The 25,879-nt window shown below is 52.4% G+C and overlaps 1 protein-coding gene across 2 annotated transcripts in view; it reads left to right on the top strand.

Moving 5' to 3' along the window:
* CLPTM1 (CLPTM1 regulator of GABA type A receptor forward trafficking) overlaps positions 1-25,523 on the top strand; it is a 57,466-nt gene extending 31,943 nt beyond the window's left edge. For both annotated transcript variants that reach the window (XM_075914378.2, XM_075914379.2), the window contains exons 8-14: positions 935-1,179; positions 8,048-8,141; positions 8,927-9,117; positions 13,799-13,894; positions 16,626-16,761; positions 24,021-24,188; positions 24,833-25,523. In XM_075914378.2, the coding sequence (XP_075770493.1) occupies positions 935-1,179; positions 8,048-8,141; positions 8,927-9,117; positions 13,799-13,894; positions 16,626-16,761; positions 24,021-24,188; positions 24,833-25,119 (1,217 nt within the window). In that variant the 3' untranslated portion in view covers positions 25,120-25,523. The remainder of the gene's footprint in view (positions 1-934; positions 1,180-8,047; positions 8,142-8,926; positions 9,118-13,798; positions 13,895-16,625; positions 16,762-24,020; positions 24,189-24,832) is intronic.
* Positions 25,524-25,879: the final 356 nt, after the last annotated feature.

The following is a 25,879-nucleotide window of genomic DNA, read 5'->3' as shown; positions in this document are numbered from 1 at the left end:
AGGTAGCACAGGGTGCTTTTTAGGGATCTTTAACTTATCAACATCTGTCATTAAATAATTGCCAGACATGTCCCTCCATAATGTTTGCAGCTACGGAAAATTAAATGGATAAAAATTGGATAAATGCCCAAAGAAATAAGCAGCCGTGTCTAAATTATTTTAAGAAAATGCAAATTGAATTCTGCCAAGCCTACTTACAGGAAGTGAGTTAATGGCTTCAGTGCACAGTCTGAGCCAGGCATCAAGTGCCAAAAAAAACAAACAAATTTCACCCCTGTGATTGGGTCCCCATGTTGCCTGGCTCTGTGGTGACACAGTATTGAGTGGACTAAACTCTCACCAGGTGGCCCCCTAAGTAAGGACTCTGATGCGTTGTCAGGGAAGGATGTATGAGGCAAACTTTCCCCGCTGCTCTCCACATGCTGCATGTTTTGTGGCTAAAGGAACATCCGCCTCCAGTGTGGTTAGACTGGCACTATCCATCAGCTTGTGATTCAAATCACAAGTGCTCTTTAAAAGAAACTTAGCTGGCACCATAAACTCCAGTTTGAGAGATGGGGATTCTGCCTGGTTTCCCAGCCACTGTTAATTGGATGCTGGCAGAGCACTTTCAGCACCTGTGCCTGAGCACAGTCAGTAATGCACACAGAGGGAATGGGTTTGAGCTCTGTGCAAGGCAGCACTGTATCTAGTTAGGCACTGAGAAGTGCTACACACTCCCATCCCTCTGTGGAAAAGCAAGTTCCTGCGCACGCCCCCCCACCCCATTCAGTGCTTGGAGTACTCTGCATGCTACAAGAGCTGGCGTCTGCCCTGTGGTTGCGGGATGAGCTGGGTGCCCATCGTTGTCTGTGACCGAAGGTGGCTGTTGTTGTGCTATCCATTCCTGTTGGCTCTCTCAGGCCTGTCTCCGTGCTCTCTCCCGTTGCTACAGACGTGAAGTTTGATGCAGTCAGTGGCGACTACTATCCCATCCTCTACTTCAACGACTACTGGAACCTGCAGAAGGATTACTTCCCCGTCAACGAGACCGTGGAGCGCCTGCCTTTCCGCCTCTCGTTCTGCCCGCTCTCGCTGTGGCGCTGGCAGCTCTATGCAGCGCAGAGCAGCAAGTCCCCGTGGAACTTCCTGGGAGAAGACTTGTACGAGCAGTCGGACGAGGAGCAGGACTCTGTAAAGGTCAGGCAGCCATGGCGAATCAGCTCGGGGTGGGTTTTCTCCAGCTTTGCTTTTGGTGGGTTCCTCTTTCTGCCGTTTTCTGTAGAAGTCCCACAGGGCTGTCCTGGGCGCTCTGACTGGGATCTCATCCACTCACACAGCTTCACCTGCTATCCCTATGTAGATGACACCCAACTCTACCTCTCCACTTCTGACCTGTCTCCTTTCCTCCAGTCCCGTCTGGGCCTGACTTCCCAGTAGCTCTTCATTTCATGCAGTCAGCTCAATTTTAACATACCCAGACCTGAGCTGCTGGGATAAAAGTTTCAAAAGACTGAGTCACGTAGAAGCCTAACTGCCAAATGGCAAAATCACTTCTGAAAATGGCCCCGAAGTCATTCAGGCACTAAATGACCTACCCCCTGCTGACCCCGCCTCCTATGGCCCAGCAATCACCACCCTTTGGGAGCCTTTTCAATCTTCTTTCCCTATCAAATTGGAGCAGTCGCTGGATCATGCTGCTGTGTTCTCCACACGTCTGGAAAATCCATTTCTAGCCAGTGTTCTCTGTAAGCTGGGTGCTTGTGCAGCTGCTCAGGAGAGATTCCAATGCCATCAGCTGATTAGCGGAGCACTCACAACTGGGTTTTGTGTTTCTACTGGTGGTGCACATGCCTTGATGCGCATCCAAAATTATTCCACACATGGATAGAGAAAATCCAGGCATTGATGGAAAAGATTAAGCCAGTGATCTCCAGCCTTTTTAAGCATGAGATCACTTTTTGAATTTAAGTGCAATCCAAGGTCTACCTCAAACCCATATACCCTTGTCCTGCCTCCTTTGTGCCCCATATCCAAGACCCCCCTACTCACTCCATCCTCCCTCACTGTCACAGGCAGGCACAGCAGGTTGGGGTGCAGGCTCTGGCCTTGGATTAAGGGATTTAGTGTGAGATGGGCTCTGAGCTGACTTTGGAGCAGGCAGTTGAGGTGCTGGAGGTGGTTGTAGGTGCAGACTCTGGGATGGCAATGGATGCAGGAGTGCTTGGGGCTTGGGGTGCAGGAGGGGGTTCATGACTGGGGCAGGGTTTCAGGATGTGGGCTCAGACAGGGCACTGCTGATCTCAGGTGGCTCCTGGGTGGTGGTGCATTGGGGCTAAGGCAGGCTCACCCCTGCCCTGGCCCTGTACCACTCCCAAAAGCAGCCAGCAAACTCCATCCCAAGTCCTGTTGTGCCCCCTCTCTGCTCTGTGGAGACAGGATACAAGGTCGGAGGGGGGCACCTTGACATCAGCACCCCTCCTCTCCCTTCCCTGCCCTGCACAGCAAGCAGGAAGCTCCTAGGGGTGGGGGGAAGACAGCTACAAGGCACAGGGCAGGAGATGTGCAGCAGTAGGGGGAGGGGCAGCTGAAGTGCTGTCACTTGACAGCCTCTTGGCCAAACCAGTCAAGGTCACCTGCCAGAAGCTTCAAGATCTACCAGTAGATCCCCATGTACTGGTTGGTGACCACTGGATTAAGGGAACATCGGTGCCACCTTCTGGTCCTGCAGCTTGCCCAAGTCTCTTTGGCCTCCTGTTGTAACTCTTTCCTTCTCTGCCCAGCTTTCTTCTTTGGCATAGAGTCAGCCGCCCTGGTTTCAGGAAGTGCTCCAAGTATGTTCATACCCAGTCTTGAGCTGGCCTCAGTAAGGAGAGAGGTTTCTATGAGCACGCCTTGCCTGGAGAGGAAATCTTTGAGTGCTCCAGTTCTCAGCCAGTGCTTCGAGTGTGGCGGGATGAACCCTAGGACATAGGAGGGGCTATAGTCCTGAATTGGCCACCGTCGAGTGCAGAATTTTTTCCTCCTGTGACAAGGTACCACAGGACAGACCCCGGTATAGTGGTTGCTGAGGAATCAGAAGCCGGTGAATTCAGTGCTGTCCTGCCCTGCAGCGTGCTCTGGAGAGAGTGTCAGCCATCCCAGGATTTGCCCTGGATCTCTCCCCTGTAAGCTGGGCACTTGTGCAGTTGCTCAGAAGAGAGTCCGATGCTGCCCAGCAGATTAGCAGAGCGCCCGCCGCTAGATTTTGCATTTCTCTTGGTGGCATGTGTCTCTGTACACAAAAAATCTATTCCACATATGGGTGGAAAAGATTAGAGGGAAGGTTGGTGGTCTCCTTAGCTCATGACAGGCCAGGACTCCCCCAGCTGCTAGACCAGTAGGGCTCTAGGTAGCTTTCAGTGGGATGTAAACCCTTCCTCTGTGCCTTCCAAACCAGAGTAACAGAAATGGGGGTGCAATGTGATAGTACAAGGTTCAACTTCTACAGCCTACTGACAAGAAAGCTGGGGGGGGGTTGGTGGCTAAAAGTGACAGGAGGAGAGAGGCCTGGGTGCGGGGGTCAATCACAGGGTGATGCGTCTTCAGTAGGTCCAGAGGAGCATTAATGCCATTGTCCCATGTACTGGTTTAACTTCTCCTGGGTTGCTGTCGACAGTTCTAGTCATCCATGTTCAGGAAAGATGAATTGAAATTAGAAGGGGTGCTGAGACGAGTGACCAGACACGGTAGGTAGATTCAGGGCCTGCCTTGTGAAAGGAGACTAGAAGAGCTTTACTCATTAGACTGGTACAAGGAAGGCTGAGAGGCGATACGATTGTTCCCTCTCTCCCTTGTAAATACAGCAAGGAAGGGTGCTGAGCTATTTAAGCTGTTGGCACAAGGACAAGTATTGGCCAGGAACAAATTGAGGCTGGTAATTAGAAGATTTCTAAGCACCAGAAGGGCGAGGTCTGGGAATGGCCTTCCAGTCAGAGTTGTTTGGGAAACAGCCTAACTGGTTTTGAGAGCAAGCTGGACTAATTGGAGTGCGATTGATGGGGGGTTGTTTGGGATGGCGAGGGTCAGAGCTCAGCAGCCTGGGGCCTGGCCACCAGCCAGGAGATCAGATTTATTCTGGGAGGGTTTTCTGGGAGGGTTTTATCCCCTTTAAAGGATCAGAGAGGTTCATGGCTGAAAATGGGGCACTATGGGGGAGTGGAGGGTCTGGAGTGTCATCAAACATTCCCTCTGCCAGGTGCTTGGCTGCCTAGACCCCATTCACGTGTTCAGGATTCCAACATGTATGTGGGGTAAGGAAGGAATTTTCCGTCCCAGGCCAGATTGGTAGGGACCTTGTGGACAGTGTTTGCTGCTTTCTGTTGTGATAGGCTAGCTGATCATTTCCCTTCCATTGCGAGGGCACTGTGCCCCTCCGTCCATCCTGTTCCCTACTCAGGATGTTAGGAGACATGGAATTGACTAATCACGTAATGGATACAATTTTTCACTACACAATTAGCTGATAAGGGAAAGTGCTTAGTCCTGGCTTGCACCGGGTCCAGGAGCTGCCCCCACTGTGGCTCTGCAGTTTAAATGTCTTAAGAGCTGGGTGTGCAGGAACCTGGCTCCTACTACATTTAAACTGCAGAGTTGCAGCAGGAGGAGGTCCCGAACCTGGCATGACCCAGGACTGAGCAAGCCCGGCTCCCCGCCAGGTCCAGTAGCCCCGTCCATGGGACGTCCCAGCTCTGCTCACGGTGAGCCTGGGCTCACTGCAGGCAGAGGCTGCTTCGTGGCAAGCTCCCCTGTCGTCCTCCCTCCCCCCCACCCCATGCTGCTACCTCTAGTAGAAGCAGCAGTGCAAGAGGGAGGCAGGCTGCACCGTGGAGATGGAGCTGGAGGTACCGGCTCAACTCGACTACTTGCTTCCATCTCTATTCCCTACCTTGTCCAGTCTCCTGTGCCTGTGACGCTTTGGTCTCGTTTTGGGCTGATGTGAGGCGTTGGTGGCCTATGATGGACAGCAAGTCAGACTGCTCCCTTCTGGCTTTAAACTCTGTCTCTCAGGGTATGTCTACACTACAGCGCTAATTCGAACTAAGCTAATTCGAACTAACTCATCCAGACTAAAAAACTAGTTCGAATTAGCGTTTTGCTAATTCGAACTAGCATGTCCACATTAAGTGGACCCTGAACCGGGCTTAAGGATGGCCGGAAGCAGTGCCGGCAGGGCATCAGATGAGGACTTAGAGTGTGGAGCTGCTGCCTCAGGCTAGCTGAGGGTTGTGCTTAAAGGGACCCGACCCCCACCCCGGACAGACAGTTCTCAGGGGTGCCCCGCTTGCAAAGCAGTCCTGTCTTGGAGTGTCCTGAGTGCCCACATTGGGCACATCACAGCACTCAGCCATCAGACCGGCTGCACTTGCCGCAGGCTGCCATCTGGGGAGAGGGGGCAATTGGGGGGCTGCAGGAGAGCTTCCACCCCGAGGAGCCTGCAGAGCCAGCCCAGTCCTCCCCATCAGGGGCTCGTACCCCATTCCTCCCTCACCTCCTTCCACTTACCCTTCCCTAGCCCCCCTTCCTGATATACAAAATAAAGAAAACGTATGGTAAAAAATAGAATCTCTCTTTATTGAACAAAACTCGGGGAGACTGGGAAAAGGAGGCAAGTGTAGTCATAGCCACATGGACTAATCACAATCAAAGGATGTCAACTGTAAATGACTCTTTTAAAATGTAAAGAGCAGTTCCCCAATGCACCAAGGAGTGCAGTAGAAGAGCAGTAGTATGTGCCCTAAGGGGCTGAAAATACTGGTCGGTGCCAGAGTATTAGTAGCTAAACTACAAGTCCCTCTAATATTTCAGAGCTGGAAATGTTCCAGCCTTGCTCAAACTGCCTATAGAGAGGGTGGGAGAGGGGAGGGCAACTAAAATGATCAGAGATTTGGAAGAGGTCCCATAGGAAGAGAGGCTAAAGAGACTGGGACTTTTCAGTTTAGAAAAGAGGAGACTGAGGGGGGATAGGATAGAGGTCTATAAAAGCATGAGTGGGGTGGAGAGGGTGCATCAAGAAAAGTTCTTCATTAGTTCCCATAATAGAAGGACTAGAGGACACCAAAGGAAAGGAATGGGTAGCAGGCTTCAACCTAGTAACAGAAAGTTGTTCTTCACAAAGCAAAGAGTCAACCTGTGGAACTCCTTGCTGCAGGAGGCTGTGAAGGCTAGAACTAGAACAGAGTTTAAAGAGAAGTGAGATAAAGTGATGGAGGTTGGGTCCATGGAGTGCTATTAGCCAGGGGGTAGGAGTGGTGTCCCTGCCCAAAGTTTGTGGAAGGCTGGAGAGGGATGGCACGAGACAAATGGCTTGGTCACTGTCTTCGGTCCATCCCCTCCAGAGTCCCTAGGGTTGGCCGCTGTCGGCAGACAGGCTACTGGGCTAGATGGACCTTTGGTCTGACCCAGTACGGCCATTGTAAGCTCAGGGCTCAGGGTCGGGGGTCTCAGTGGACTACCTTGATTTTCATGCACACCTGCTCCTGGGTGGCCAGGCTGGCAGCTCTCCTGCCCTAGATGGCCACTTTCCTGTGCCTAGTGCAGAGGTCGTGGACGAGGTCCACGATGTCCGCACTAGACCAGGCGGGTGCCTGCCTCTTGCGGTCCCGGGCAAGCTCCCGGGAGCCACCAGCCTGGTCCCGGGAAGAGGGAGTGGGCTGGGGGGCATCGGGTGGCTGGCTCGAGCCGTGCCAGGCGCAGGGTCTGCTAGCTGGGTGCTGGCAGGCTTGCACCTGGCACGGGCATCGTAGCCAACCTGTGCCCCTTTATGGGGTCCGGGGCCGGGAGGGGGGCAGACAAGTTTCCCTGGTGTTGGCCAGAGTGGCCACCAGGGAAAGCTGGGGAGAGCTAGCCTCCCACTAGTTCGAATTAAGGGGCTACACACCCCTTAATTCGAACTAGTAAGTTCGAACTAGGCTTAGTCCTCGTAGAATGAGGTTTACCTAGTTCGAACTAAGCGCTCCGCTTGTTCGAATTAAGTTCAAACTAGTGGACCGCTAGTGTAGCGCCTATCAAAGTTAATTCGAACTAACATCCGTTAGTTCGAATTAACTTTGTAGTGTAGACATACCCTCCATGCCACTGCGACCCATCCCCCCCAGTCAGCAGCTGGCTGGGGCATTGCCTTTAATGTAGGGTTTCATTCCCCAAACTCCAGCCCCCCAAACCCAGGAAATACCAGTAAGTTAGGAAGGGAAGTTCCCCCTTAGCTCCTCCTTTACTGAGCTGACAGAAGGCTCTGAGCTGGTAGCAGGACCTCAGGTCTCTGTAACAAAGCCCACCATGTTCTCTCTGCTCAGCAGTTCTGAGGAACACTGCTGCTCATCTAGGACCCCTCTGTGCAGCACTGTGAATGTGCGCAGTGCTTGCAGCCAGTTGACATGGACTGAGAATGGTACTGGCATTCCCTACAGAGCCCTCGGGGGCAGGGATCAGAGGGATTTCACTCTGCATTTCCTAATCTAGCTGGGTCTGAGTTGAGGTCCCCTTTAACAGAGTTTTCAGTGGTCACTAAATGCAGGGGTACGAAAAGTTCCCCTTCAAATGCTGTGTGCGCCTTTGGTGTAAGTGCATTAAGCTCCTTTTAGTTCAGAAATGAACCCTGTGAGCGCTGTATCCCGTGTAACAGAAATACGTTCCGAGATGGTGCGGGAAATAATGGTTTGACCGTGCCGCTCACTGCAGTTTTATGCTGAGCATCACGGTCTCAGGGCTTATCCTCTCTTTGTGTCAGCCGTTGGTGTGGAAGCCAGGCATAAGTGGGCCTTGCTTGGTCTCTGGGAGAGAACATGTGCTTACCCACAGTACCTCATGCACACTTTATTCTTCCTGTTTCCTGAGACTCTGCAATCTGTCAGCATTTCTGCTTTCCCCCGTTCTTCCTCCTAAGTATCTCTGGGTTGGGTTGTTTCTCCTGGCACATACTGGCCACCTGAGACCTGCTATTCCGTCTGGCCTGCCCTCTCTGGGTCCCGTGGGGTGGGGCCAGGCTGGAGGGGCAGGATAGGCCCATCACCTCTGTTTTCTTTCCCAGGTTGCTCTTTTGGAGACCAATCCATATCTGCTGGCTTTGACCATTGTCGTTTCCATCGTTCACAGCATATTTGAGTTTCTTGCCTTCAAAAATGGTAAGTTCTGTAGTGCAAAGGAAATCTCTCCATTGGCTCCGGCCCTTATTCCTCACAGGGAGGGTTTTTAACCTGGGTCTGCAGCGGCCTTTGCAGTGTTGTTCAATGCCCGTGTGGGGGTGGCAATGTAAATGCAGCAGGAAAAATGTCCAGGGCAGGTGACTAAATGGAAAACACAGGTGTTGTCATTTGACCCTGGGCTGAATTGCTGAGGCTCCATGGGGCTGACTCTGCTGGCCTGTCCCTTTGGTTACCTGCCCTAAATGCTCAGCATTCTGCTCCTGGCTGTTCCTCCCCCATGTGCTCAAGAGAGGCACTCGCGCCGTTCTGCCACCCACCACTTCCCCAAGACTCTCCACAGTTATTAGTGGGGGCATACAGACTTGAAATGCTTCCCTTTTATAAGGTCTGGAGGCTTCAAGCGGCACGCTTGTGACGTGGCTGGGTATTCAGGCTGCGCAATGGCCCTGGAATCACACACTAACCGCACACCTACCAGCCACAGGAGAGGGCAAAGTGAGGGTGCTACCACCAATGGATGAGCCAGGTTCTCCTTGACGCTTTGTGGGCCACAGAGCTGGTCTGGCCATGCTCCTCTTCATAGATCTGGGAAATAGAACACAGTTCACTCTGCTCATGCATGTGAAAAGCTTTTGCCAGTACATCTGTGCTCTGCTTCTTCCATCAGGTAGAGGAGAAAGATGGAAACGTGGGTTTTAGCTGCCCCAGAAAGGCCCCCAGTGCTTGGGAAGTTGCTCCTCTATGCTCTTCTCTCTGGCTCCTAGATATCCAATTCTGGAATAGCAGGCAGTCTCTGGAGGGGCTTTCCGTCCGCTCGGTGTTCTTCGGGGTATTTCAGTCACTCGTGGTCCTCCTCTACATCCTGGACAACGAAACTAACTTTGTGGTTCAAGTCAGTGTCTTCATTGGGCTCCTCATCGACCTCTGGAAGATCACAAAAGTCATGGACGTCAAGGTAAGCATGTTGCTCATTGCCTGAGATGGAAGGGGTACTGTGTGTGGGGGATACAATTCTCCCCCTTGCCAGCACAAGCAGGGCGTGAATGAGCGTGGGATCCTTCCTTGTTTGCTCCATGCTTCCTCTGGGCTGCAATTTCTGTGTGGGCTTCCTTTGTAGCCCTGTGGAAAATAATACTGAGAAGAGGTGAATGCTGGCCCGTGACTTGAAGGTGTGGAGAGGGTTGGCAGTTGTTGACTTGTTGATTCTGCTGGAGGACTAGATGTCACCCCAGCACCGTGGTGGAATTTGGGGGACAGGTTCTGTTGTGGGCTCTGCTCACCGTGACACCTTGGGGCTGTGTTCTCTCCTGGTGACTTATTCATTATGGTCAGCCTGCACCCTGCAGCAATTGTGTGCTGATAAACACTGCCAGTGCATTGCAGACATGACATGAACAATACAGCTGTTCAAAGCAGCAGTTCTGCCTCCAACTCTTCTTTAGTCTGAGAAGAATAAAACCACACCTCATGGGCAAGCTAGGGATAGAAATCTACAGAATTATCACTTTGCCATGTGGCAGGGGGACTTGCTGTCCCCCAGCTCCAGTCACTATGCTCTGTGGAAATGCTGATAATTACAGTGTTGTTGGAAATGGGTTGGGTATCTTACAAAAGCCCTTTCTCCCACAAACCCAGTTTGGCAAATGTGACAAAACCATAAACAGTCATGTAAATATCTGGTCAAGAACATGGTTTAAAATTGGTGTCTCAATTCTGCTTTACCACAGTGGGGAGTTGCTTCTATAAAAAGAACACTGATCCTTGGTAATCCTGGGGAAGTCGGTTTTGACAAATAGGACTGACAGATGTTTTCAGAGTAGTTCCTTTCAGCGTCATCTCTGTTAGGGCATCACTGCGAAGCACACCGTCGATCTGATCCTTGTGCACACTGCACTTGTGCAAGGCAGGCTGGTGGCCGAACATTGGTAGGCTGGGAAGCACCTGGTCTCTGCACACAAGCATGCGATTACTAGAAGGACTGATTCAGGAATGCAGAGTATTTCTCACGCAACTGGTGTGTCCATCCTCCAAGACCCGTCCATGCCCGAAGGTCATTTTGGATGCACTTGGTCATGCTGAAGCTAGTACATTGCTTGGTAATCTGTCCTCTCAATAGCAGGTAGGAACGTACCCCGGGAGGGCAGCAACGTGTCTGTCTGCTTCATGGAAAACAGCCACCAGCATAGCACTGCATGTGTCATCATGGTTTTCTTCTATATCAGCGCCTCTAGTGCTGTAGTCGTGTCTCAGTTCCAAGCCCCTTAAGAGCAGGAGAAGTCTTTAGAGTCTGAATCAAATGCCTTCCACAAAGAGAACCAGCAGCCGTTTGCAGTGGCGTAGTGTCCACATGTGCCACACAGCTGCTGTGCCTTTGCTGGAAACCTGACATTCATTCCCTCCCTGCGGCAGGCCAGGGTGCCCCGCAGGCCACTCCAGCCGGGCCAGAGAAGCCCCTGTATGCGACCGGGGCCCCCTGTGAGGCTGGAGCAGCCCTCTGCCCAGGGCATGCAGGGAGCTGCTCCAGCCCCCGTTGGTTAGACATTCACACCCCTAGTTGAAGTCACTGCAATTAAAGCAGCAATGCAGATCAGTGGCACGTTTTTCAAGTTTGACATCAGCTATGGATTGCTGAATCTCCCACATACTGCATGGATGCTTTTCCATAATAAGTTAGCAGCTACAAAGAGTCTTTGTATTACTGTTGGCATCAGCTCTTCTTCCAGCTTTCATAGTGCATCACCTTTTGGAGCTTTCAAGCATCTGTGCACTGTGATTCATTGCTATGGATAGGATTGATGCAGACTACGTCCATATCTCCCATTTCGTCTTCAGTGCTCAGAGCCGTGGTGGCAGCCTGGGTTTCAACACATGGCTTGCAAGGCTTTTTTTTTTTTTTTTTTTTTTTTTTTTTTTTTTTTTTTGCTGTTGCCCTGTGCAGGGTTGCCCGATTGTGCTGGTTTCTGTCTGTGGTTTTTCCCCTACTGAGATTACTCAAGTGACACACCCATAAAGCAAGGGCGTGTGAAGTGTGGTGGGTGCTGATTGCACACAGCATTCTCTGAGAGCTGGCGTTCCCTCTGCAGCTCAAGCTGTTGCTCAAGCGCAGAGTTGCCAGATCCTGCTGGTTTCCATCCCTGTACTTTTTTTCCCTACTGCTGTTACTAAAGTGACACGCCTGTAAAGCCAGAGCAGTGAAGTGAGGCGCCAGCTGACTGCATGTGACACAGCAGTGAGAGGCGGTCACTCCCTTGTCAGCCAGTCCCCATGCTGCCACGGTTCAGGTGGCACCCCCGCACATTCTAGGTGTGCAAGCACAGTTAGCAAAACTACCCTCTTCTGGGAGACGGCTTTGATTACAACAGTCTTGCAGCCCACTAAGATGGAGAAGCACCCATGCGGCCCACTGACTAGCCTCAGTTGCCCATCACTGTCTAAGAGCTTTTCTGCTAACGTTTATTCCTCGTCAGCCTCTTTCAAAGCACACACTTCTCAGTACTGAGCCTCTTTATCTACCTCACCACCACCTTCCCATCCATCGCAACTTCTGCCAGGCAGTTTGAGCTCCAGCTGAATCGCACAGTTTGCAGGAGCAAAGTCGCCATTTGTTTCTTTCACTTCTGCTTTGAGGCAGCACGTTATGTTTGTTTTGGGCGTGGCATTCATCTGTTGGGTCGATTCAGCTGCCTTGCATTACTTCCCAAGTGGCGCGCTCACGGAGAGCGACTGCTTTGTGTAGTTTCTCACATCTCGTATGTTGAAACTGTTTAGTGGATGCTTTCAGGCAGAAGCAGCAGCTGTTCTTTTTGAAACACATGCCGGGGGCCTAGTATTTGGCACCTCTCTCCCACAGATGATCCCTCTCGTCCTCTTCACCTTTTTGCTCAAGGCTAGATGTGTTTCCCTGCATTTCTTATGGCATACGAAGTGCCACTGAGACAGTGGTGGGCTGTGTGCGGTCCCTCCGCGGTGTCTGGCTCACAACACGTTTTGTTTACTGTGGCTGAAGCGCAGAGTTGCCATATGCTGCTGGTTTCCATCCCTGCACTTTTCTTCCTCCTGCTGTTACCAAAGTGACACGCCTGTAAAGCCAGGGCGGTGAAGTGAGGAGTGAGCTGATTGCACATGACACTGGCTCTGAGAGGCGGGCACTCCCTCTGCAGCCAATCGCAGCGCTGCCACGGTTCAGTCGGCCCCTGCACATTCTAGGTACACAAGCACAGTTAGTAAAACTACCCTGTTTTGGGAGCCCATTTTTGTTACGACAATCATGCGGCCCACTGAGACAGCGGGCCCCTCGTGTGGTCACTCACTAGTCACTGCACTGAGGGTTGTGTGGAACCAGATCCTCTAGGCTGGCGTTCTGCAAAGATTCACCCCCTGGTTGGTACTCTTCATCCTCCACTTGGTCCCCTAAAAATGATCCAGACCAAAATAAGAAGGATGTTTTCATGAGAGTTACTCTGGGATTGTAATGAACATGTAGCTGGGCGCCTGCTGTTTGGGGCTGGATTGCCGTGATGTCTGATAGCGTCTCCTGGCTGCACGGGGCTGTGCAGAGCCGGGGTCAGAGCCCCAGCCTTGTGGCTGCTCCCAGCTGCACAGGAACGGAGCCCCTGGGCAGGAGCCAGAGCCTGTGCTGCCCTGGGAGCCAGCAGTAGCTGGGAAAGCAGCCCAGCCACGTTGCGGGGGAGGGGAAGGCAGGGTTGCCTGCTGGTGGCCGGAGACCTCTCCTGGCCAGCCGGTTCTTTTGTTCAGGACCAGGGAGGTTCAACCTGTTTCAACGTTTCCATCAACTGGAAGACCCAGAGCTGGCAGCTTGGGGGAAGGGAGTGAGTCCCCTCTACAACCACAGGGGGGGGTACGCCATTGAAGTCGTGGTCCTGTAGCTTTTGATGAATCAAATAAAATCTCCCTAACCCCTCCCCCCTCCTTAGTTTGCCCAGGTAATTACCCATTCTTCCAGTGCGCGCCCGTCTGAGCCAATGCCCCCCAGTGTGAATCTTTATCTGGACTCTGCTCTCTGGTGATAATTCAGATCCAAATCTCAGTACAGACATGTTTCCTTGCATGCAGATCAAGAGTAGGGGTGGGGGCTGTCTCCATTTTTTTAAAAATTAATGGAAAAAGTTAACAGTCCCTTTAAGGAACTTAAGGAATTTGAAATAAAAATTAACTTGATTAAAAATAACACTGTATTTTTTAAAAATATAATTGTTTAAATAAAGCCATGTACATTTTCCTTTAATTTTCCCCAAATCCCCTTAATTAAGTTACAGATCTGTACAGCATCAGGTAAATCTGCTAATGTGAAACATTTAAAATTGTCTTAGATTCAGTCACAGTCGTGAGCATGTTGCTGTCCCCCTTCAGATAGCAGGACACAGACATCTTGGCTTTTGTGTTAGTTTTTGATGCTGACTTGAAGGCAGCAATGGGCCATTGCCACACCAGGCCCTGTGCGGGAGGGAGCGAGGTAGGCTGCTGTGTGGGCAATCGACTCTAGCTCCTAATGTGATCCTGTGTGTGGAGTCCCACCTTGCAGCTAAACTGTCTTCATAGGGGTGTGCTCCTTGGGCACTGGTTGGTGGCCTTTGTGTACTGTCTCTCCTGTAACTTCTGCTCTTGTTGTTACACAGTTGGATCGAGACAACAAAATCGCTGGGATTTTTCCACGTTTAACCTTCAAAGACAAATCAACGTACATAGAGTCGTCTACCAAAGTCTACGATGATGTAAGTCCAGTGTCTGGCAGAGGGTTTCCTTTAGCACACGCTAGGATCTCTCTGGGAGGTGGGAGCCCAGGGTAGTGTGGGTTAAATTCCTGTCCCCTTGGACATGAACCATCCTGGCAGGGGAAAGGGGACCCAGGTGTAGCTGCATTGAGGCCCTGCGCACAAGAGGAGAGGTGGCCTGGAGAGAGTTTCTCTCTTACCTGAAGTGATGTAGTGGAGGATGCTGTCCACTCTGGTGGGGCATTCACTGGTCGCTATGCTTGGGCTGTGGGTGACCCCTACTGGCCTGCATCTGTAAGCACTGCCTAGTGGGGGGTCGCCCTGAGGGCCCTCATGTCATGTAAACCATGGCCCAGCCGGTTCTCAGCTGACCAAGGAAGGGGTTTGAACAAAGGAAGGGTGTGGCTTGGAGAGGGGGCTGTCAGGAGTGTGGGGAAACATGGAGGAAGGAGACTAAGTTTAAGGACCTATGTGCTGGGTCTAAGGCTGCCTGCCCTGACTCCTATGTCCCCATCGCACCTATGCTGGGCTGTATCTCTGAGAAGCAAAAACCTTTCATATTCTACAGGCTGGCAGAGTCGCATCCTGCTGCGGACAGGGTGCAGGGTCCAGGGAATCCCTGACACGCTGTCACACCTGCCCTTCCGGTGTACTCCTTGGGAACTGTTACTCTCCCACAGGACTGCAGCTCCCTTGCTAAGCTGCACTGTGCCGGTGCCTGTAGAGCAGTGTTTCTCAACCAGTGGTACAAGTACCCTTAGGGGTACTTGAGAGAAGTCTGGGGGTACGTCAACACAACTGAAATTTGAAGAAAATGGAATTTTTGTTTTAAATTTTACAGTGCTTTATTATTTTTGTACTTTTTACACCCAAAATTGTCATTGCCTGCCTGGCTACGATTAAGTTGTTTAGACAAATATGTTGCAATGGTAGAAAAAAATTGTCTCTGAAAACTGTAGGTACTGGGGGTACTTATAATTTTTTTTAAAGAGAGTGAGTATGTATGTATGTATTTATTTTAAGAAGGGGTACTAAATATAAAAAAAAAAAAAAAAGTTGAGACACTGCTCTAGGAGACCTGGACCCAGAGCATGTTCCATTTGTTGGCTTGTTTGCCCTGCCTTCGCTCCCCCCTGTTGGCTGGGTGCTTGTGCAGCTGCTCAGGAGAAATTCAGATGCCTCCCAGCTGATTAGCAGAGCACCCAGAGCTAGAATTTGTGTTTCTCCTGGTGGTGCACATTTGCACATGCCTCAGTGCACATAACATTATTCTGCACGTGGATGGAAAAAGCCAAGCGTGGATGAAAGAGATCAGAGAGAACATTGCACATGGGTCTTCACATGTTCAGTTTGCTAGTGCCCTCCCTGTTCCTGTCTGCACTTGGAGGGTTCCCTGTCATCAGCTTAGGATGTGATTTAGGCCCTGCATCCCTACCAGCCTTCAGCCTTTTCTTTCAGGCGTGGCTGCAGGTATCAGGGCATACGTGCGCAAAGTCATTAAGCACAGATAGGTGTTGGCGCAGCCCCACCCTCGCTCGGCGTGGATTAAGAATGGCTAATGGGTGTCGGCAGTAGTTGCTTTTGGCCACTCTGCTGGTGTGATCCTGGAGCCAGAGGCTGGTGTGTGGAGGTAGCTCCGTGTCTTCCAAGCTTTTTGTTCCAGTGACCCCTTTCGCACAGCAAGCCTCTGAGTATGACCCCCTCATACATTTAAAAATTGGGTGGTGATTTAATTGAATGGGGACTCTGGGCTGTCAGTGCTTAGCTTGTGACACCTTGAAGGGTCCTGACCCCCTGTTTGAGAACCCCTAGTAGCTCTACCAGCCCCAGATCCCCCCGTCTTTAAGGGATGGAGCCCAGGGAGCAGCAGGAGTTCAAGGGGGCGTGGAGTAGGGATGTTAGTGTGTAACTGAACAGTCGTGTAACCTCATCAAATTTTAAGGGCCACTCGACTGTTCAATAATCCTTGGGGGTGGGGCCGGCAGCCAGCGGGCTCCCAGCCCTACTCCTGGGGAGTCCCCTGCCACCCTGCGTTGCTGCCTCTGATACAGAGGCAGCAGCATGGGGTGGGAGGGCGGCAGGCAGAGCCAGTGCTCAAGGAGAGCTGGCTTATAAACTGGCTCCTCTCCCCCCCCACTGCCTCTGCGGGAGGCAGCAAGGGGAGGGGGGGAGTGCATGTGATCAACAAGATGAAGCGATAGGCCTAAGATTATCCATTAATCGTGTAATTACACATTGACATCCCGAGTATGGAGCAGTGTCCCTGTAAGCTGAGCACTTGGGCCACCCAGGAGAGATTCAGGTGCTGCCCAGCAGATTAGCAGAGCACTCACAGCTGGCACCATGTGGTGGTGCACATCCATGCATGCCTTGGCGCACGTAACAAAATACATTCTGCACATGGATGGAAAAACCGAGGGAACATCAGTGTGAAGCACGCTTGCCCGTTAGTGCCTGTGATGGCCAAAAGGAAAAGGGCCTAAGTGATCCTGCTCCAAGCTTTGCTATGGTGCATGAGTGAGAAGAGATGCGTCCAGCGCTGGTGACCCCGTGCGCTGTTCAGAACCCCCTTCCAACGATAGCCCTCCCTGCAAGTCTGGGACTTGGGGGGCCAGCAAGGCAGTAGGTTGGCACGGAGAAAGGTCTGTCACCCAAGCACCCTCAGAGCCCCTCCCTCCGATCTCCATGTGGCTCCCAACTGACCAGTCCCCTTTGAATGTTGCCTCCCCAGATGGCATTCCGGTATCTCTCGTGGATTCTCTTCCCTTTGCTCGGCTGCTACGCTGTGTACAGCTTGCTGTACATGGAGCACAAAGGCTGGTACTCTTGGGTCCTGAGCATGCTCTATGGCTTCCTTCTGACATTTGGTGAGTAGCATCCACAGGGCAGCAGCATGGATTTGTGAGCTTGCTGGAGAGCCTGGGCCCCATCCTGACCCCGGCCCGGCCTCTCCCATTCAGCTTCGGGGTCAGCCGCGTGGGGGAAGCCATGGATGGGGCTGGGCGTGTTAGAGGCTGATCATGTGTCCGGCTGGAAGTAGGATGAGCTTTCAGCAGAGAACAGACACTGGCAAAAAACTGATGTGGGGTCTGGAACGTCTGCCATATGGGGAGAGATGAATGAGACTGGGACATCTCAACTTGGAGAAGGGACGACGAAGGGCGGGGGGTATGACTGAGGTCTGTAAAATCATGACTAGTATGGAGACAGTAAATAGCGCTGTGTTACTCCTTGCTAGGGGCTGCGCTCGCCTGTCACGGGTGGTAGGCAACCCCAGCTCTCCCCTGGCCACCCTTTCTCTCCCTCACCCCCTCCACCAGCCTGGGCCCCTTCTCCCTTCCCCCTCCGCCAGTCCAGCCCTTTCTCTCCCTCACCCCCTCCACCAGCCTGGGCACCTTCGCTGTTCCCCCTTCCCCTTGTTTTTAAAAAGGGCAGCTGCCCTCCACGTGGTTGCTGCCAGAGCATCAGCCAGCCACTGTGCAGCCGCTCAGGGCCAGGGTGTACCCCAGTCCTAACCCCCCCCATTCCCTTCCTCCAAAGGTCCTCGCCTCCCTTCCCCCTCCCCCCCCACACACACACACACAGGTCCTGTCCCTGGTGCCCTGATCAGCAGTATTAAAACAGCAGCTGCCGTCCCGCGGAGGCTGCCGGAGCTTCAGCTAGCTGCTGCCATGGGCCTCACTGCCTCCCGCCCACTTGCCATGTGTCCTGTATCCACCCCGTCTTTCCCCCATGAGCTCAGCAGCAGCTACCTTCAAGGTGCAAGGAAGGTGAGTGCTGCTCTTGCGGAGTCAGAGCCATATATAGGGCCATAGGTTGCTGACCTCATTATGGGGTTAGCAGCAGGGAGGAGAAAGAGGGAGGAAGCCAGGAGTTGAGGGGGGAGGGCTGAGGGAGGCAGAGTGATATGACACCATCACTCTGTTGTCCCATAGGAAAAACTTTTTTGTATGTATAGTAAGATAATAGTAAGATAACACAAGAACTAGGGGTCTCCAAATGAAAATCATAGGGAGCGGGTTTAAAACAAAAGGAAGTTTTTCTGCACACAGCACCTAGTCAACTTGTGGTACTTCTTGCCAAGACTGTAAAAGGATTCAAAAAAGAACTAGGTAGATTCATGGAGGTTAGGTCCATCAGTGGCCATTAGCCAGGAGGGGTAGGACTGGTGTCCACACTTTCTGGAAAACAGAAGCTAAGGAGGGGCAACGGGAGGGATCGCGTGATGATTGCCTGATCTGTTCGTTCCTTCTGGGGCACCTGACATTGGCCGCTGTGGGCAGACAGGACACTGGGCTAGATAGACCTTTGGTCTGACCCAGTCTGGCCCTTCTTGTGTGTCTCGTGTGTTGTCTTGCAGTCCAGAAGAGCTAGCTGCAATATCCTTGTTTCCTCATTCCTGTCCTCTTAGCCCCACTTGGAAAGGTGCCCTTCCCCCAGTCGCAGCTGTATGAACAGACATCTCCAGTCTCCTTTCGGGCTCCCCTATAGAGACGGGTATTAACCTTCCCCTTGGGCTTCGGCTGCAACAATGAGGGACAGGGCACCCTAACTTAATAACACTCCCAGGCTGTTCCTGGCCACGTTCGCTACTCTTGCAGGAGCTACTGTAGCAACTTTCAGTGGACCGGTAACATTTTATTTGCATGCTCATTATGCAAATAAAGGATATGCAAATGTGAAAATAAAATGTTACTGGTCTGCCAAAAGCCCTGGCCCCACGAACAGCCAGCTTCCCCTCCAGCAGTCACTGGCAGGCAGTTGCCACAGCTGAAGCCGACTGTTCGCCGTGGCTCTTGGAGGCTGGGGCAGGGGCGCACACCTGAACTCCCAGTGCCAGCCCTAACCCCTAGAGCCCCCCACCCCACCAGCACCAGCCACTGACCTCAGAGTCGCCTGCACCCAGACCCCCATCCCAAATGCCTCAGTGCCAGCCCCTGCCCCTTATAGAACCCCCCATTAGACCACCCCTGTACCAGCCTCCTATTTCCAGAGCTCCACTGCACCCAACGCCCCAGTGTCCCTCTCCCAGTGTTATGTTCCTCAATATTAGTCCCATCCCCAGAGCCCCCCAGTGCCAGTCCTTCTCCCATTGTCCCCCAACTACTAGCCCCATCCCCAATGGCCCCCAGTGCCAGCTCCCCATCATGGATGCCTCAGTGCCCCCCACTGTCAGTTCCCTGCTGCGTAGAGTCCCCAACCCCCAGAGACTCCCAGCACTAGCCCCGCCACTTAGCCCTGCACTGCCTCCCAGCCGCCAGCTGAGCACTGTTGCCTGGATCATGGCTGCTTTAAGGCAGCCATGCTGGGAGGAGACCCTGCCCCTGCCCGACACTGGTTGGCTGCGAGGCAGGGCAGGACACGCTTCTCCCAACAGCCACGGCGGGAGGGAAGCTGCGGAGCCGTGTATCCTACCAACCCACGGAACCACTGCGGCCCGGCAGCCAGCGGTTTGTGAACTGCCACTGGTCTGCAGACCGGTGGTTGGGAACCACTGTCCTAGCCAGCTGAGCTAGGCCGACAGACCCCCTGGTGCCAGCACACGTACACTGGCACAAGTGCGCTCAGTGGCAGTGCCAGCAGCACTCCTGGTGCATTACTGTCTGCCCTAGAGGCTCTGCCAGGGTAGCTGTCCCAGCAGCCCCTCTGTGGCGTGCTCAAGCTGCCTGGGTCTTAGAGAAACTCGCCTCTGTGCTCACTGGCCCCAGCCCATTTCCTAGGCCCAGAGGAGATTTGGGGCCCTATGGGCCATTGTGGGGGAGTTCCCCAGCATCTGTTACCCTCCGAGCAACACGACTTAGTGCCTTGCTCCCTGTTTTCTTCATCCGGCCCAAGCGCCTCAAGATGGAGGCGTTTTTTCTTGGTGGCTGCCTTTCAGTGGTCGGTAGCTGGGCTTCTGGCTGTCCTGGGGCCTTGGCCACGTGGCGAGCTGGTGCACAGCAGACTGGGTGCAGTCTGCAGTGCATCAGCTTACCGTGCTCCAGCGTCATGTGCGGTCGCTGCTGTAGCTCAGCGGAAGTGCCGAGCAAAGCTCAGCGCATTGCAGTATGAGGCAGTGTAGCCGTGACCATGGGGGGAGTTACTATGTGGAAAGCTGGTGTGCTGTAGATGCCCGTCCTGGCTTGCCATGTAGCTGAGTCCTCAGTCTTTCCCTTCTTTCTGCAGGGGAGGGAACGGGAGAGGAACATTAACGTTCCCAATTGGTTTTCCCACATCTAGTTTTCCTTGATGCCATCACCCCTTCAGGGCAGCACGTGGGTGGTTCCCATTGGGCGGAGTTCCCTGAATGCTTGGAAGAACCTGCACTATCCAGTTGAGCTTCCTTTCTCTTCCAGTGGCTTTAATTGTTCTCTTGCTCCTCCAGAGCAGCATTCACACTTGGGTCTGCGTTCGTCACTAGGCCCTTGCACGGTCCCTGTCGCGCTGCCACCTTGGAGCCTTTGCCGTTCGTGGCTGCCACTTGTTTCAGATGGAGCACATTTTAATCTAGTAAAATCACTCACTTAAATAGAAAACAATAGCAGCAGTTTGTGTGCTGCCAACGGTTTAAAGTCAAACCCCTGAGCCAGGGAGGTCTCTGGCTAAGCGCTTGGACTCTGAATTGACCAAAGTGGTTTTGATAGTGGTTAACTCTGCAAGTGCAGAGACGATTTTCCTTTGTCTCTGTTGATTCTCAGCTGGTTAAATCAGAGGTGAGACCAACTAAGACTGTCTAGACTGCAAAGAAAAGTCAGAAGAAGAAGATATGCAAATTGCAAACTGCAATTCTCATATCTTTTTCCACTTTTCTTTCAAAAGAGGCTTTTCCGAAATTTGGCCAAATTTAGGAACAAAACTCCTCTTTTGGCCCATCCCTTCTTCCTCGTACAATGAGGATTACAGGGATGGTGAAAACATGTCCGCTTTTCTAGAAATTGTTCCGATAAAGTGGATGAGTTCCTTGGACAATGGCATAGCTTTTCTGGGATACTTCTGGTCTGAGAGATGTAAAGCAAGACATCTTGTGTTCCTCTTCCAGTCAATGAATAAAACTAAGATGGAAGGATGAGAGATTATTCTAAATTCTTAAAGGACATAGTGACCAGAAAAAATTGGTTCAATTTACTAGCTACAGATAAGAGTTACTTTCTTCAATAAAGCTGTTTTTAAATGCAAAACAAATTTAGTAAATTTAATTCCCTCCCTTATATATCCACTGCATTTAAGGTTCTTTTCTTTTACTACTGAAACAACTTTTAAATGCTGGGAGGAGAGGGGTGCATTTTTAATTGGAGTTCAGTTTACATACCAAAAAATTTCAAGTAAAAATTAATCTTCTAGTAAATAAATGTTATTCACCATCTTCTCACATAGTACAAAAATTAACACTCTGAATAAGTAGGTGTTAAGTTATCGATGTGTTTAAAATGCAGATATAGTATATCCTCTGAGTTAGCCAATAGAAACATCAGTGGAATGTAAATGCAATGTTAGTTGCAGATCAGTGTGTTTTAATGGTTACCAACCAGGAGAACCAGCCATTCTTTAGGAAAAAAACTAAACAGCAGAGATGTGACAGTGTGAATCAGGGGCGGGCAATAATTTTTTGCCTGGGCTGCACAGAAAGGGGCAGGGCCTCAGACTAGGGTTGCCAGAGGGTTTAACAAAAAAATACTGAGCACCCCCTTTCCCCCCTAAAAAACAAGGGGAAAAAATTCTGTTGAGGGGGGGAAAAAAGTGGGAGGGAGGAGACCAAAGTCGTTGAGAAAAAAGAAAAAAAAAACAGGAAAAAAGGACCCTGAACCCCTGAGAGTTAAGTCAAAACAAAAAACAGTGTGGCCCCTTTAAGAAACTATTTGCTTTTGAGGCTCTTTGGCCCGAACAGGCTGCAGACGGCTGCCCACCATTTTGCCTCCCTGCGCCAGGCCGGACAGCTCCCCTGCGGAACCCGGCAAGCGCCCGGGATTTTCACCTCCTGGCCGGGAAAAAATCAGCAAATACCCGACATTTGAGGGGTCTGGTATTCTCTGAATTGTTACTGAACTGTCCGGGTCAGTACCGGACGCCTAGCAACCCTGCCTCGGACAGAAAGGGGGGGGCCAGGATGCTTCTGGGCTTCCCCAACACAGGCCATGATTGACCTGGGGGTGGGGAAAGTCCTTCCCCTCCTTTCCCACTAAGCATCCATGCCCCTGGCTGTGGGAAGAAACTTCCCATGCTCCCCATGGCCACTCAGGACCTGGGGGCGGGGGAGTACGGGAAGTTTCCTCCGCCCTGCCAGGAGTGCATGGCACTTCTAAGTGCTGCGTGCTCCTGGCAGGGCGGAGGAAACTTCATGTGCTCTCCCTCCTCCCCCTCCCCCGGCCCTAATTGGCCTGGGGGTGGAGGAGCAGCAGGGCCTCCAGAGGCCGGATCAACCCACTTGATGGGCTGGATAAGGCCTGCAGCGGCCCTTTTGCCCACCCCTGATGTGAATGGTTAACCCATGAGCCTAGGCTCATTGGTTAACATTCAGTTACACGCAGCCCCCCCTCCCCCACAGAGGCAGCAGTGTGGGGGGGGGGAGCTGGTACTCGCAGGATGCCAGCTTTTAGCACCTCTCCCTAAGCAACAGTGCAGGCAGCAGGCGGCTCTGCGGGAGTTGGTACATGCAGGGAGTGCACTGACTCCTGCAGAGCAGAGCCCTGCCCCCAAGTAAATGTGTAACTGCTGAAAATGTCAGCACCATTCCTAAGGAGTGCCAGTGCAAAGCAGGATTAACATCAGCGGTTGAAATCAAGGTTTCCTGTTAAGTGGTTTAAATCAGTCCATCCTTACCTGCAATCTCCTGCTCTACAGGCTAACCGTGATTCCTTGTGGCTAACCTCTTGCACCACAGAACACCCCTTCTGCACTGCAAACCAAACTCCCTTTGTTTTCCCTTGCTGGTGACCAGCCTGACACAGGGTGTTGCTCCCGCTCCTTTCAGAGTCCAAGCCAGCGGACGTTTGGTTTAAAGTAGCCCCTGGCCTTGTCAGCCTAGCTTCGCCTCGCACTGCGCCGATTTTCTCATCAGCTGCCTCGGCCCCTTGCTGTAATCTCACCAGTGCTGGCTCAGAAGCTCCTGCTGTTTTCAGTTGCTGCCTTGTTTTTCATAGATTTTAAGGCCACAAGGAATTACTCTGCCTATCCAGTCTGACCAGGCCAGAGAATGCTGTGTGGTCCAGCAGCTTGCACTCCGACTAGTGCCCCTCAACCTGGATTCAAGTCACGTGTAGGGCTCTACCAAATTGTCAGCTTTGGTCAATTTGTTCATGGTATTTCATGATTTCAGCCATTTTAAATCTGAGATGTCCCAGTGTTATAATTGTCGAGGTCCTGACCCAAAAAGGAGCTGGGGGAGGTTGCATGGTTAGTGGATGCGGGAGGAGGGAGCGGTATTGCTACCCCTACATCTGCACTGCTGGTGCTGCTGCTTTCGAGCAGGCTAGCTAGAGAGCAGAAGCTGCTGGCTGGGAGCTCAGTGCATAAGGCCTAGCTACTGCCAGCAGCAGCACAGGAAGCGGAGTGGCCTGGGTATGGGATTGTCACCTCTATTTGTGCAGTGCTGTTGGTGTGGTGCCGCTCTGCCAGCAGCTGCCACGCTCCAGCCCCCCAGCTCGGAAGGCAACACACAGTGGTAATATCACAACCCTCCACCCAGTGACCTCCTGCACCACCCTCTTGGGTTAGCACCCCCAGTTTGATTTCTGGGCTCCCCTGTGAAATCTCGGTAGTACCGGGTAAAAGGGGGCACAACCAGATTTCATGCAAGGAGACCAGGTTTCTCAGTCTGAGACGCGTTTTTCACGGCTGTGAATTTTGGTAGGGCTCTAGCCAAGAGGGAATCCGTTTCACCCTTCAGTAACTTGTTTGATGGCTGATTGCCCTCTCTGCCAGCAATGTCTGTGCCATTTCAGACAGCTCCGAAGGCCTCTCCTCCCCACCTCTGCAATTTATCCTTGGGACTTTATGGCCGAGCTGCTGTGCGTAAGGTTTGCCCACGTTTCTGCCAGGGTCGAAGAGTCTGGGCCGTCTGCGCTGCCAGCATCCAGCCAGTCCCCGTGGACGTTTCTTGGCTGCACTTAGCCTGATAGCACTGACCTGACTTCTCCCTCGTTCTCTGCAGGCTTCATTACAATGACTCCACAGCTGTTCATAAACTACAAACTGAAGTCAGTCGCCCACCTCCCCTGGAGGATGCTCACCTACAAAGCACTCAACACCTTCATTGACGACCTCTTCGCCTTTGTCATCAAAATGCCCATGATGTACAGGATAGGCTGCCTCCGAGACGGTAAGGGGCTCCCCACAGGCCTCCCGGCCCCCACGGCGCGCCTCTGTGGATGGGTCCTCCTTGGGGTGGGGCTGTGGCGTGTCAGTGCAACTCCCCAGCCATTGTTGGGATAGCTCAGGCTTAGCGCCTGACCCCGGAGAATCCTGTGTCTCCGTGCCCAAGTGGCCCTTCTCCCCCTGAGCTTTCTAGTAGTGCAGCCTGTGAGCAGGGGAGCCGGCAGCCTCTGTGGGCCCCTGGGCAGGGAGGGCACCATGTTCCTGGGAGGGGCATGGCCCCAGGTGGATGGGCCGGAGCCATGGCTCCCAGGGCATGCAGCGTAGCACTCCAGTGGTGATAGAAAGGGTCCAGCGCTCCAGCCCCTGCTGCAGTAGCAGCAGCTGGGAGCCCCTGCCCCTGGGGCAGCTGCCCCCTTTGTCCCCTGCCTGCCAGTTCCCCATGCAGAATGAGAAGGGCTTTCATTCCCCTTTCTGCCCCACATCCTCAGCGTCTCCCTGGTGGGCTGCAGCTGGGCCATGCTCTAACTCAGGCCAGGCAGCTCACGAAGTGCCTATGGGTTATGGGGGCTGAGAGCTAGGCAGCTCAGATGTGGGCATCCAGCGTGGGAGTTGCCTGCTATCTACACTCTCTCTGCTCTCCTCCCCCAGATGTCGTCTTCTTCATATACCTCTACCAGCGCTGGATCTACCGGGTGGATCTGACGCGGGTCAATGAGTTTGGGATAAGCGGGGAGGGCCAAGTCTCCCAGCTAACACAAAGTACCACACCAGCAGACTGTGCCCCTGCCTTGCTGCCTGATGGGGCAGCAACAAGCACCCAGGGGGCAGTGGAGGGCCTGGCAGATGGCTCCCCTGCACTGGTAACGGAGGACGTGGCCGATGGCTCCCCTGGGGTCCCAGTGGAGAAAACAGCAAAGGACAAGAAAAAGGACTAACCTTGCTCTAACTTTGATTTTTAAAACAAACTTTCCACTCTCCCCCTTGGATACTGGACAGAAAGCGAGGGGGGAAAAGCTGCTGTGATCCTCTGGCTCCAAAGCTTTTTATTTTCTATTCCAGTAACTTTGGGGCAGGTAGGGATTGAGAATTTGGTGCCGTTCATGTGATGTGCTGTATCCATGGGAGAGAACCCCGTATCTCTGTATTTAAAGTCAAACTCATCCAGTAATCATTGTGAGCTCCGTTCCATTGTGCAGGTGTTTAGGACATTGTTAAGGAGTTTCTCAGAGTTGTCTCTGTTCCATAAAGAGAGCTGATTATCCAAACCAGTCCCATTTCTCATCCTTGCACTCCACTATGGACTCTGGATTGAATAAATTCATATGGGTGTTAAGTTAAACCTTGCCCTCTTCTTTCATCTCTCTGCACATCCGTTCTGGCTGCAGGCTCCTCTAGGAACATAGGAATTGCCAGACTGGATCAGAACTGAGGGCCGGCCGGCTGCACCCTCCCGCTAACCCAGCCATCACCAACGGCTGCTTCAGAGAAAGTTGTGAGAACCCCATAGCAGAGGTGAATTAACTTCCCTTTTCATCCGATCTCATCCAGGTCTCTAAACTCTGCAGTCAGGGTTTAATTTCCATCCGATATGCATGGGGTTTTTTAATTCCCATCTACGTTCAATCTTTTTGAATCTTATGTTCTTAGCCTCAGTGGTTTCCTGTGGCAATGAGTCCCACAGGTTGATTACACATT

Source organism: Pelodiscus sinensis, chromosome 18 (genome assembly GCF_052426305.1).
Source record: "Pelodiscus sinensis isolate ZL-2025 chromosome 18, ASM5242630v1, whole genome shotgun sequence".
In the NCBI taxonomy this organism is placed as follows: domain Eukaryota; kingdom Metazoa; phylum Chordata; order Testudines; family Trionychidae; genus Pelodiscus; species Pelodiscus sinensis.
This window is presented reverse-complemented; position numbering and strand designations above follow the sequence as displayed.